Here is a 14,478-nt window from a genome sequence, read left to right as displayed (position 1 = left end):
CTTTGGATAAATTCCCAGAAGTGGAATCACTGGTCATATGGTAGTCTATTTTTAATTTTTTTAAAAAATTTTGTTTTAGACCAGAACTTGGCTGGAGATCCGAGACAGAACTTGGTTGGAGATCCTGGCTAGAGATCCTGGCTAGGCTGCTGATCAACTGAACGCTGCCTCCGTGTCATTCCTTCTTCGCCGACTCCGTCCACACCTTTGGGGACCCCTGGACCTGTTGGGGTTGGACCCCAACAGGAGAGGGATAGAGAGTTAGAACATTGATGAGAGAGAAGCATCGATCAGCTGCCTCCTGCTGAGAATGTGCCCGCAACCAAGGTACATGCCCTTGACCGTAATTGAAACTGGGACCCTTCAGTCCGCACAGGCCGATGCTCTATCCACTGAGCCAAACCAGTTAGGGCTGGATTTGTTTTTGTTCATCAGTTTTATGTTGTTCATTGTATTCCACAAATGAGTGAGATCATGTGATATTTGTCTTTCTCTGACTGGCTTATTTTGCTTAGCATAATGCTCGGACCTGGAGATTTTTGTGCTGGGCAAAATAAGCCAGTCAGAGAGAGACGGGTAGCACATGATGTCACTTGTATGTGGAATATAATGAACAAAATAAACTGACAAACAAAATAGGACCAGAGGCATGGATACATGGAACAGATGGACAGATCTTAGAGGGGAGGGGGTTGGGGAGACTGGAAGAGATTAACCAAAGAACATATATGCATTGCCCATGGACACAAATACTAATGTGGTGAAGGCCTGGGGTGGGTTAGGGGTTGGGTGGAGGAGGCAAAATTGGGGGAAATTTGGGACATCTGTAATAATGTCAATAATAATAAAAATATTAGCCCTAAAAAAAAATAAATAAAAAATTTTGTTTTATTGCTTAAACTATTACAAAGAGTATTACATATGTCTCCTTTTTCTTTTTTTCCCCCTTGACATTCCCCTGGAATCCCCTGCCACCCCCGTGTCTTGTGTCCATTGGTTATGCTTATATGCATGCATACAAGTCCTTCGGTTGATCTCATACCCTCCCCCCCACCACCCCAATATTCCCCAGCCTTCCTGCTGTAGTTTGAAACTCTGTTCGATGCTGCTCTGCCTCTGTATCTATTTTTGTTCATCAGTTTATAATGGTCTTTATTATCCATAAATGAGTGAGATCATGTGGTATTTTTCTTTCATTGACTGGCTTATTTCACTTAGCATAATACTCTCCAGTTCCATCCATGCTGTTGCAAATGGTAAGAATTCCTTCTTTTTTACAGCAGCATAGTATTCCATTGTGTAGATGTACCACAGTTTTCTAATCCATTCATCTGCTGATGGGCACTTAGGCTGTTTCCAAATCTTAGCTTTGGTAAATTATGCTGCTATGAACATAGGGATGCATATATCCTTTCTGATTGGTGTTTCTGGTTTCTTGGGATATATTCCTAGAAGTGGGATCACTGGGTCAAATGAGTTGTTTTTTTTTTAACTTTTTGAGGAAACTCCATACTGTCTTCCATAGTGGCTGCACCAGTCTGCATTCCCACCAGCAGTGCACGGGTGTTCCCTTTTCTCTGCATCCTCTCCAACACTTGTCGTTTGTTGATTTGATGATAGCCATTCTGATAGGTGTGAGATGATACCTCATTGTTGTTTTGATTTGCATCTCTCGGATGATTAGTGACTTTGATCATGTTTTCATATGTCTCTTGGCTTTCTGAATATCCTCTTTTGAAAAATGTCTATTTTAGGTCCTTTGCCCATTTTTTGATTGGATTATTTATCTTCCTTTTGTTAAGTTGTATGAGTTCCCTATAAATGTTGGAGATTAAACCCTTATCGGTGATAACATTGGCAAATATGTTCTCCCATGCAGTGGGCTTTCTTGTTGTTTTGTTGATGGTTTCTTTCGTTGTGGAGAAAATTTTTATTTTGATGTAGTCCCATTTGTTTATGTTCTCTTTAGTTTCCAATGCCCTAGGAGCTGTATTGGTGAAGAAATTTCTTCGGCATATGTCTGAGATCTTGTTGCCTTTAAATTCCTCTAGTATTTTTATAGTTTCCCATCTTACATTTAAGTCCTTTATCCATTTTGAGTTTATTTTTGTGTATGGTGTAAGTTGGTGGTCTAGTTTCATTTTTTTGCATGTATCTGTCCAATTTTCCCAACACCATTTATTGAAGAGACTGTCTTGACTCCATTGTATGTTCTTGCCTCCTTTGTCAAATATTAATTGAGCATAGTGGTTTGGGTCCATTTCTGGGTTTTCTATCCTATTCATTGATCTATATGTCTGTTCTTGTGCCAGTACCAGGCAGTTTTGAGAACAGTGGCTTTGTAATACAGCTTGATATCTGCTATTGAGATCCCATTTACTTTGTTCTTTCTCAGGATCGTTGCAGCTATTTGGGGTCTTTTTTTTATTCCAGATGAATTTTTGGAGAGTTCGTTCTAGGCCTGTGAAATGTGCCGTTGGTATTTTAATGGGAAGTGCGTTGAATTTATAGATTGCTTTGGGTAATATGGACATTTTAATGATGTTGATTCTACCAATCCATGAACATGGTATATTCTTCCATCTGTTTATGTCTTCCTCTATCTCTTTTTTCAACGTCCTGTAGTTTTCTGAGTAGAGGTCTTTTACCTTTTTAGATAAGTTTATTCCCAGGTATCTTAATTTTTTGGTGTGATGGTAAATGGGATTGCTTTTTTAGTTTCTCTTTCTGTAGTTTCACTATTGGTGTATAGAAATGCCATAGTTTTCTTGGTGTTAATTTTGTATCCTGCTACATTGCCGAATCTATTTTTAATTTTTAAAGGTATCTCCCCAACCAAGATGGTGGCATAGGTACATGCCTGTACTCACCGTCTCCTACAACCACATCAAAATTACAACTAAAATACTTAACAACCATTATCCAGAACCTCCTGAAAGCTGGCTGAATGGAAGTCCTACAACTAGAGAAGTAAAGAAGAAAGCACACTGAGATGGGTAGGAGGGGTGGAGGCACAGAATGGGCTGGTCAGGCACCCACGTGTGTTGCTTTTTTAATTGGAATGGAGATTATCTCTGTGGAGGCCCCCTGTGAGGAGCAAGGGGGTCCCAGCCCCAAACTGGACTCCCATCCCAGGCTCCCAGAGCTGGGAAGAGAAGTCCCCATAACTACAGGCTATAAAAACCAGTGGGGATTTCAGCTCAGTGTCATTGAAGCTGCTGGAGACCCAGGTGTTTCTTTTAAAGGCACATGAACTGAACTTAAAAGGTCCTGCTTCCTTTGAGCTCCAGGGCCAGAGCGAGGCTCTGGGAGACCCAGACACATACAAGGAGGAATTGGACTGTCTGGTATTGGTACAGGAACTCGGCGATGGCTTTCTCCCATATTGTTCCTATGCTGGCAGCCATTTCTGTTTGTTCTGCCCTGGTGATTCCCTGAGACCCTGCCCCATCCAATTTGCAGCCCCACCCAATCTGTGTTCAGCAACTTTTGAATATGAATGGCCTGTCCTTGTCCAGGCTTCAGACTTTTCTAAAATCTCTCAAACAAACTGCAGCTAGGTCAGGGAGCCCCAAACCTATCAATAAAAGGCCTAAGACCTGTCTTGTTTCACAGCTTGGCCTTGGCTGGGTACTTCCTAACCCAATACAAATAGGAGGAATCTGTAGATCTCTCTGTAGCTCCTGCCAGGTGGCCCCAGGCAGTGGCTGATTTTGCACCTCCCTGGAGACCCAAGAGCCAGTGCACCCAGGGGGCAGCATCAGACCATACCAAATTACAACTCTACACATCCAAGCTACACACTCAAGGGGCAGACTCAGTGAGCACCAAAGCCCCACTGAAGCAAGTCCTGCTCCATAGGGCTGTCTCCTGCACAGTAGCTCTCCCACTGTAGTCGTAGCTGGTCCCCACAGCCAATTGGCCTAGAGGTCAATTCCTCCCAGTGACACCAACAGCAATCAAGTCTCAATTACAACCAGATTGTGCTCACAGCCCACCAAGGGGTGCACCTAGAGGGCCCAGCTCAGGTGACTGGGGAGGCTGAGCCACTGGGCCCTATAGGACACCTACTACACAAGGCCACTCTACCAACTCAAAGAGACATAGCAGCTCTACCCCATACATAGAAAAAAACCCACAGGGAAGCAGCCAAAATGTGGAAACAAAGAAATATGTCACAAATGAAAGAAATGGAATAAAGCAAACTACTGGATATAGAGTTCAAAACCACAGTTATAAGGTTATTCAAGAATCTTCTTGAGACCTCTAAGGGACTTAGTGAAACTTTGAAGGATCTTAGTGAGAATGAAAAAAAAAAAAAGGAAAAGCACCAGTCAGAAATTAAGCATGCACTGACTGAAATAAAAAATAATATACAAGGATTCAACAGTAGAGTAGATTCCAAGAATCAAATAAAAAAATTTGAAATATGAGGAAGCAAAAAACACTCAATCAGAAGAGCAAAAAGAAAAAAAGAATTCAAATATATGAAGATAGTGTAAGGAGCCTCTGGGACAACTTCAAGTGGGAACACTCGTGCACTGCTGGTGGTTGAGCTCCCAGTTGAGGGGATAATTTGCATATTACCCTTTTATTGTATAGCACTAGAGGCCCAGTGCACGAATTTGTGCACCAGTGGGGTCCCTCGGCCTGGCCTGTGGGATTGGGCTGAAACCGGCTCTCCAATATCCCCTGAGGGTTCCCAGATTGTGAGAGGGTGCAGGCCAGGCTGAGGGACCCCACCGTGCATGATCAGGGCCAGGTTGGGAGGGACTGTGGGAGGGCTCCAGGGCGTATCCTGCCCATCTCACTCAGTCCTGATCGGCTGGACCCCAGCAGCAAGCTAACCTACTGGTCGGAGCGTCTGCCCTCTGGTGGTCAGTGCAAGTGATAGCGACTGGTCGACCAGTCGACTGTTTGCCCCCTGGTGGTCAATGCACGTCATAACAAGCGGTTGAGCAACCTTAGCATATCATTAGCATATTACACTTTGATTGGTTGAAAGGCCGACGGGATGACTGGACACTTAACATATTAGGCTTTTATTATATAGGATTATAATAATACTAGAGGCCTGGTGCACGAATTCATGCACATGGAAAGGAAATTAATTAGAAGAAATATTTTAGATGCCAGGGAGGGACTGTGGGAGGTTGACTCAGGACATGTCTGGCCCGTCTTGCCCAGTCCCAATTGGCTGGACCCCACCAGCAAGCTAACCTACTGGTCAGATTGTCTGCCCCTGGTGGTCAGTGTGTGTCATAGCGACTGGTTCAGTGGTCGACCGAATGGTCGACCGATTGGCCGGACAAAGCATATTAAGCTTTTATATATATATAGATATTAATGATAATAATAATGTGCAATATATAGGGTTTATATATATAGGGTTTATATAATGTGCCAGGCATTGCACATATTAAATACTATAAGTGCTCTTATTATTTCACTTGACCACAGGGATCTCCCTTCTGTATTGAAAGGACACATAATCTGTGTCATTCACATCGCACTTAAATATATGTTGCCCTGTGCAATTTATACAACTTTTCATGGTTGTATATTTTATATATTGTATTGTTGCCCTTGACTGATCAACTTTGTTGAATTTTCTACACTGCATAGCAAAATGCTAAACACATTCAAATACTTGTTAAATTATGAACAAACAGTATTGAAGGACAGATAATTTCTAGGGCTTTTTCTATTCCTAGGAGAACTGATTACCTCAGCAAAAGCCACATTAGCATTTTGGAGGTTTTTAAAGATCCAAAGTAACAAAGTTTGTCTCCTCAGATCTGGCCACTTTGGGATCAATTGTGCTGACAAACAATGCATTCCCTAGGGGTCCTGGTTCTGAGGGACTGATAAAGACCTTTTGTTGTATTAAAGAATAAAAATTAAATAGTTGCTTAGCAGAAGTCAGTCCACAGAGACTAGTGAGAAAGGTACAATGGGAGCATCAAACAGGCCACCAGCAGGTTAAGGAGAAGAATGAGAGATGGAATAATGAGGTTGAAGGGCATCCTTGCATTGAGTGGCCTGCAAAAGAGATCTTTAATTTTTCTTTCAAATCCATCATTTAAGTAGCCATAGATTTTCTCAGCATACAGAAAATAGTTGTCATTTAACTTGAGGATTATATTTATTTTTAATAGACCTTATTTTCTTTAGAATGGTTTAGATTTACAGTACAATTGAGAAGATAGTATAGATTGTTCCTGTATATCATATGCTAAGCTTCCTGTATTAATATCTTGCATTAGTATGATGTATTTGTTGCAATTAATAAACCAAAACTGAATCATTATTTTTAATACTATTTTTTAGTCTTTTATTTTTTAAATTGAATTAAATTCCCCCATCATCATTTATCCCACCTATACCCTCTTCCACCTCCATTCCCCCTCCTACCACCTTCACAATCATCACACTGTTGTTCCTGTCAATGAGTTCTTTCTCTTTTTTTCTCTTTTGCTCAATCCCTCCAACTCCCAGCCAGCACCCCTGTACAGCTGTCAGCCTGCTCTCTATGAGTCTGTCTCTATTTTGCTTGTTAGTTTAGTTTGTTCATTAGATTCCACATATGAGTAAAATCATATGGTGCTTGTCTTTGCTGACTGGCTTATTTAAGTTAGCATAATGTGCTCTAGGTCCATCCATGCTGTTGCAAAGAATAAAAATGCCTTCTTTTTAATGGCCAAGTAGTATTCCATTGTGTAAATGTACTTTAGCTGTTTTATCCTCTCACCTACTGATGGAACCTTAGGCTGTTTCCAGATCTTGGCTATCTATACTAATAAAAAGGTAATATGCTAATTAGACTGGACGTCCTTCCTGACAAAGCTGGCCCGGGTGAAGCTGACTGACCCGATGTCGCGGGTGCCTGAGGTGGTTAGGGGAGATCAGGCAGGCAGGCAGAGGTGGTTAGGGGCGATAAGGCAGGCAGAAGTGGTTAGGGGCGATAAGGCAGGCAAGCAGGCAGGCAGGCAGACAGGCAGGCAAGCGGTTAGGAGCCAGTGGTCCGGATTGCAAGAGGCATATCCGATTGCCGGTCCACAGGGATCGGGCCTAAACTGGCAGTTGGACATCTCCCGAGGGGTCCGGGATTGGAGAGGGTGCAGGTTGGGCTGAGGTCCCCCCTTCCCCCACCCTATGCACAAATTTCATGTACCGGGCCTCTAGTTGTAAATAATAGTGCAATAAACATAGGATGCATATGTTCTTTCAAATTGGTGTTTTGGGTTTCTTTAGATAAATTCCCAAAAGTGGGATCTCTGGGTCATAAGGCAGTTTTATTTTTAGTTTTTTGAGGAAACGCCACACTGCTTTCCACAGTGGCTGCACCAGTATGCATTCCCACCAACAGTGTGTGAGGGTGCCCTTTTCTCCATATCTTCACCAACACTCGTTGTTTGTTGATTTACTGTTGATAGCCATTCTGATAGGTGTGAGGTGATATTTCATTGTGGTTTTAATTTGTATTTCTCTAATGATTAGTGATTTTGAGCACTTTTCTCATATATCTATTGGCCATCTGTATGTCCTTTTTGGAAAAATGTCTACTTAGGTCCTTTGTCCATTTTTAAATTGGATTCTTGTTTTTTGGTGTTGAGCTTTATAAGTTTTTCATAAATTTTGGATATGAAGTCCTTATCAGATGTATTGGTGAATATGCTCTCCCATTTAGTGGGTTGTTTTTTCATTTTGTTAATGGTTTCTTTTGCTGTGCTAGTTTGATGTAGTCCCATTTTTAAAATTTTTCTTTTTTCTCCCTTGCCCAAGTAGATATATCAGAAACAATATTGCTACAAAAAATGTCTGAGGTTATATTGCCTATGTTCTCTTCTTGAATTTTTATGGTTTTGAGTCTAACATTTAAGTCCTTAATCCATTTTGTGTTTATTCTTGTGTGTGTTGTAAGAAGGTGGTCTAGTTTATTTTTATGCAGGTATCTGTCATATTTTACAACACTGTTTATTGAATAGTCTATCATTAGTCCATTTAATGTTTTTGACTCTTTGTCAAATATTGACTATATAAGTATGGATTTATTTCTGGGCTCTCTATTCTGTTCCATTGATCTACATGTCTGTTTTCATGCTAGTACCATGATGTTTTGATAATTATGGCCTTTCAGTATAGTTTGATATTAGGTAGCTTGATTCCTTCAACTTTGTTCTTTTTTCTCAAGATTGTTGTTGCTATTTGGGGTCTTTTGTGGTTCCACATAAATTTTTGGAATATTTGTTCATTGGTATCTTGATAGGAATTGTATTAAATTTGTAGATTGCTTTGGGTGGTATGGGTATTTTAATGATGTTAATTCTTTCAATCCATTAATACGGTATATGCTTCCAATTATTTGTATTTTCTTCAATTTCTTTCTTCAGCATCTTATAATTTTCTGAATAAGGTCTTTTATATCCTTGATTAAATTTATTCCTAGGTAATTTTGTTCTTTTTGAAGTAATTGTGAATGGGATTGCTTTTTAGTTTCCCTTTCTGGTTTTGGTGTCTGCCAAGTTCTTGCTTTGGATATACTGTGTGTGAAGCTTATTGGATCCTGCTCTGTTGTTGTCTGAAGCTGGTCACTGGGTGTATTGCATATGGGCCTCTTGTGGGGACTCTGATATAGGACAATGTTAGATGTTGCCTGTGACTGGCCCTGGGCAACCTGTTTGGAGCTATGAATGAGCCACAGTTTGTGGCTGCCTCTGCGGGACCTGGGTGTGTGTGCAGAAAGGACCAAGTTGCACACCAAGTCTGGCTTTTACCAGCACTGGGCTTGGGGAAAGGCAGCAAAGTTCTCAAGGAACCCAGTCTGTTCAGCTTAGTCACTGAAAGAGCCTCTGGCTGTACTCCTCAACAGGGCATAAGTTCCACAGGGTAGGGTGAGATGAATTCCACAGGGTGGAGCTATTGCTTTCCCTTAGGCTGCTAACTCATGGAGGAGAGTGCTCTGCCCGAGAAAGATGGTTTCTGCAGTGAGGGAATGACTCAGTATAGTGATCCTGGAGGCTTACCCTTCAGCTCCCGCCCCCCAGAGTCACCAACCCCAGACTCTCCTCGTGTGGCTCTAGTCTGCTCTGCCTTCCCTCTGCCAGAGCCCAAGGTGAGTGACTGTGAATGGAATTTTCTGCATTGCCTTTTTAAGAGGCTGCCGGTGTCTCTAGCCATCTCTTCCTGGTGGGCAGAAGCCGTGCTGCTTTTCACAGCCAGATGCTATGCACTTTCTGGCTCTGGTGCTCTAGGCTGGGGCGCCTGGTTTGGGATTTAGACCCCACACTTCTCAGGGTGAGCACCCTGTAGCTGACATATACCTCTGGAACCTCAGCTGCCACCTGTGGGAGCCCTGCCCATCCTCTTGCTCCTTCACACTTCCTACCAGTCTCGATGTGCCTTCTATAATTCCTTGGTTATAAGGTGTCTCTTCAGCTCTTCTTCAGGATGATTTTTCTATAATTTAGTTGTAATTTTAGTTTGGTCCTGAGAGGTGGTGAGTGTAGCTTCCACCTAATCTGCTGCCATCTTGGATCTCAAAATGTTTTGAGTATATTTAATTATAAAACAAATTCTGTTTCCTGAGTGTGTGTGGCTGAAAGCTGTAGCCACCAGCCCTGGCAGAAGAGCTTCTTTGAGGGCAGAGTGAATGACTTGAATCATGAAATGAAGTCCATAGTTTATTTGGATTTCCTTAGTTTTCACATAATATATTTCCCCCTTCCCCCCATTCCACAATCCCCTGTAGGATACCACATTACATTTAGTTGTCTTGGGCTGGAGCCGAGGAGGAGCCTGTAACCAAGGTACGTGCCCTTGACCTGCATCAAACCCGGGATCCTTTGGTCTGCAGGCTGACGCTCTATCCACTGAGCCAAACCATCTAGGGCATGACTTATGGCTATTGATGTTGACCTTGATTGCCTGATTGAGATAGTGTTTGTCAGTTTCTCCTCTGTAAAGTTTCCCCTTCTTTTGGACAGAATATCTACATGAATTATTTGGAATACTTCTACACAGGAGATTTATCTCTTCTCTCTCATTTATTAATTTTTAAAATCATTTATTTATATTAGTATTGGCTCTAGGAGTTTAGAAATTTTAAATGGAAAAAGAAGAAATGCCATGGAGAATAGAGTCCTACTTTCCCTGAATACTTGTGAAGTCTAAAAGATGATTGTACTTCTACTTTAGCCATTATCTTATAGGAACAACTGAAAATATCAAAATAAAAGGTACACTCGAGTAACTAGATGATGTTAATAGACATAGGTCATAGTTGCATATGTACTGTAAAAGCACACAATTTTACTTGCATAATTATAGAACCTGAAAACAATAAAATGACTTTTTAACAATTTAATGGCAAGAATTTCAGTTATTTGGTCCAAGGTTCCTACATGACTGTTACCTGTTTTTCCACCGCTCTCCCTCTTTTCTAAGTCTATACTTTTTTTTCCACACTATATCTGGATTTGATCTTTAGTAGTCAGTCTATGCTAAGCAATCAAATGCCTCTTAGAAGGTCTTTCCCAAATTATGAGCTCTTTTGATATTTTGATGAATTCTCTTAATCTTTAACATTCTTCTTAAATCAAGGGACAATGTAAGTCTAAATATTGGAGAACTTATTTAACCAAGATTTAGTTATCCTACCCCTAAATTCAGGCTTATTCTCTTCCAGTCTATGACTTTGCACCATCAATGTTAATGTTAGTGGAAGACATCCAGCACTTTGAAGTCCTGTTTTTATTCTCATATTTCACATGTAGTAGTCTTCCAGAAAGGCCAGTAGAAACATTTTTTTTGTGTGTGGGTAAATTAGCTTAAAGAAAAAATATAATTATTTTCACTGATTTTGAAATTGCCCTATTAGCATCTTCTCATTCCTGAAAAATGGACATTTTAAAATGAGAAGAAGAGCTCTGGAATCACACTTTTCCATGAGAAAACTTTTAAAGCGTCAGTAAAGAATCTTCAGTTACTTTTGTGTAATCAGAGGCTAGATATTGAAGTATTGTCTGTAAGTGAGAAATGGTCTCTGGGCATTTATACTCCACACCATAAGACGGCTCTATGGCCAGACATACAACTTTATTTATTTGCATTTTCTTTTTATGACATTGAGTATATTGAGAATCTAATCTCTGAAATGTGCATTTGTTGAAGAAACCATACAGAATGAAATAAACTTAAACAAAAGAGAAATAAAGAGCTTGATTTTGGCTTTTGCATTATAAGGGACAAAGGTTCCTGGGGACAGAATAGCTTGATGAATCTCAGAATAAGAAGAAACCATTTATTTGGCAGATTAATGAATGTCACTCATGGGTTAGATTTAAACTTAACCTCTAAAAACATTAACTGTCTCTCACTTCTTTGTGAGAAATACAATCCATTTTACTGTGTCTTTGAAGGCATCTTTCACTTGTTTGTTTCGTAGGGTATAAATGAATGGATTAAGCAAAGGGGCAACTGAAGTGGTGAGCACAGACACCACTTTATTTATGGCCACTCCCTCCTTCGCTGAAGGCTTGATGTAGATGAAGATGCAGCTGCCATAGGTGAGGGAAACCACAATCATATGAGAAGAGCAGGTAGAAAAGGCCTTTTTCCTTTGTTGGGCAGAAGGGAACCTTAGAATGGTCTTGATGATGTATGTGTAGGAAAGCACCACACACACTAAGGTGATAATGAGAGTCAGCACGGCAAAACTCAAAACAATCCTCTCTAGTAACGCTGTGTCCGAACAGGTTATTTGTAAAATAGGAGATGTATCACAGCCAAAATGATCAATCACGTTCGAATCGCAGAATTCCAGCTGGAGGCCCATGCTTAGAGGTGGGAGGACAATCAACAGGGCAGCAAACCAACAGCAGAGAACGAGCGTAGTGCAGACTCGGTTGTTCATGATGGTTGTGTAATGCAGGGGCTTACAAATGGCCACGTAACGGTCATAGGACATGGCGGCAAGGAGAAAAAATTCTGTTGCTCCAAAGAGGACAACAAAAAATATTTGGGTGGCACAAGCGTTGTAGGTAATCTTATTATCTCCAGTTATCATAGTATACAGGAATCTGGGAATACAGACGGTGGTGAATGAAACTTCTAAGAAAGAGAAATTTCGGAGGAAAAAGTACATGGGGGTTTTCAGATGGGAATCCAAAAGTGTGAGGGTGATGATGGTGAGGTTCCCAGACACACTCAACATGTAGGTGAGAAACAAAAATACAAAAAGCAGAACTTGTAGTTTTGGGTCATCGGTCAGTCCCAGCAAGATGAATGTTGTTATTGCTGTATAATTTTTCATCACTGCCTTGTGCCAAGTCAAATGTAATTCCACCTGAAGAGAGAAGTGTCATAAGAAGCTAGCAGTGGAATGTAAATGAAAACTCCCCAACAAGCAAGCTCACTTTATTCTTTTCCTAATAAGCAATTTGTTAACATAGTGCCCTTACATTTTACTAAGAGGCATATATAGGAAATATCTAATACAGATCTAATGCTTATAATTCTCTGATTAGAAAGCACATGTAGGAAGATGTCAAATAAAAACAATACAAAACAAAAAGACATAAATCACGTGTCTGTTTTGCAATTCTTCACCAATATTGCCCTGTAGTACAGATTTTGTCTTTATCATGAAGGAAATTGTCATTTTTGAGGTTTTTTCCTCCCATCCTTGTTTTTCTTTGCTTTTCCACACCATACTGAAATGTTCCATTTTCAAAACCAAGAACGATCTGTTAATGAGTATTTTTGTGTTTTAAAATAAATCTTTTTTAGAGCAATATAAGGATCACAGTAAAATTGAGGGGGAGATACAGAGAGTTCCCATATGCCTCCTGCTGTCACACATGCACAGCCTTTCCCGCTAGCAATAGCCTCCTGCAGTGTGGTCCACTTGTTACAACGAATCAATCTACATTGACGCATCAAAGTCCATAGTTTACATTATGGTTTACTCTTGGTGTTGTCCATTCTATGGGTTTGGACAAAGTTTTAATTAGTATTTTCCGTTAATCATCTTATGTTGTTATGCTAAATGTTAACAGCAGCACATCCATTTAAAAGTGTTAGTTCAACTCTTTGTAATTTAAATTATCTCTGGATTGAGAAATAAAAAGTTTAAAATACAGATATACCTATGTTTTCTTTAGCCTATATTTAGGCAAATGAAAGTATGCCTAAGCCAGTTTTGGGACTGCTTACACAGTGGGTTTCCTGAAATGGTATAAAGAAATGTTCTGAAACCTGAATATAAACCACAATTAGTCCTGTTCTGGAGCTTTGGGTCATGGACGGAGCCCAGAGGGACTGAGCTGTGGCTATCCTCTCTTTGGCAGCCTGGTCACTCCTGTGCTTTTCGCAGCACTCAGCCATCAGAATCTGTCTCAGGATATATCTTAGTGACTTCTTTGAATAATTGCTGCTGCTCCCCTCCTCAAAGCAACTCTCCCCACTTATTTACCAACCAGCTATGTTCTCTGAGTTAAGAAAACAACAACACATTTTTATTGATTTCAAAGAGAGGAAGGGAGAAGGAGAGAGAGATAGAAATATCAGTGTTGAGAGAGAATCATCCACTGGCTGCCTCCTGCACGCCCCCTGCTGGGGATCAAGCCTGAAACCCTGGCATGTGCCCTGACTGGGAATTGAGCCAGTTAATGGGTTGACGCTCAACCACTGAGTCACCCCGGCAGGGCTGTTCTCTGAGCTTTGATACGTTAACTTGCTGAAGCAACATCCAGGAACAAATGGACACACCTGAGCCAATCTTCGTAAACAAATTATAAAGGGCCCTATTGTACTTTTTGGTATTCTCATTGTATATATCGCTGTCCATTTCAGTGCTTCCCAGGAGTTTTAAGCCTCCCTGGTACTTTTAAGTTACATTTTTTCAGGAATCCCATAGAGGCTCAGGAAATCCCCCCTCTTTCATGTCAAAACTTACCCTCATTGAGATTCATATTTCAAGCAACTAGTCTCAGGTATCCATCTGTAAAAGAAGACCTGGTAAGTGCATTCTCACTGGGCATATCAGTAGTTCATAATAACTCAATCCATTGGCCTATAATATGTCTCTGTGTTTTATTAGGGAGGATTAATTGTGAAACAGGAAAATTTAGGCATAACTCAAGGGTTTATAGGGAAACACAACACACTTCTACATATCAGGCAAAACTAATCTCTTATGTGTATAAGCAATTGTACCCAATGTGTGTGTTACATAAAATGTAAAAATACATTAGGGTACTCTTATTTCTTATTGCTCAAATAAATAATCTACATTTATTCATTAAAAATATTTAAAAAGCATCTGTTATTTAAAAAGCATAATATCAGAAATCCCACACATAATTTCACTCATATTCGGGATTATAAAACTGAAAGCAAGTAATGAACAAACAAACAAACAAACACAAACTCATAGACTCAGACAACAGTGATTACCAGAGGAAAGGGGGGTTGGGG

General features: G+C 40.5%; 1 protein-coding gene across 1 annotated transcript; it reads right to left on the bottom strand.

Moving 5' to 3' along the window:
* Positions 1-11,374: 11,374 nt before the first annotated feature.
* On the bottom strand, positions 11,375-12,313 carry LOC102429443 (olfactory receptor 6C2-like). The gene has a single exon (XM_006101306.1). The coding sequence runs from the start codon at positions 12,311-12,313 to the stop codon at positions 11,375-11,377; it is 939 nt and encodes a 312-aa protein (XP_006101368.1).
* Positions 12,314-14,478: the final 2,165 nt, after the last annotated feature.

Source organism: Myotis lucifugus, unplaced genomic scaffold (genome assembly GCF_000147115.1).
Source record: "Myotis lucifugus unplaced genomic scaffold, Myoluc2.0 scaffold_350, whole genome shotgun sequence".
NCBI lineage: Eukaryota > Metazoa > Chordata > Mammalia > Chiroptera > Vespertilionidae > Myotis > Myotis lucifugus.
The sequence above is the reverse complement of the archived record's forward strand: the minus strand, read 5'-3'. Positions and strand labels throughout refer to the sequence as shown.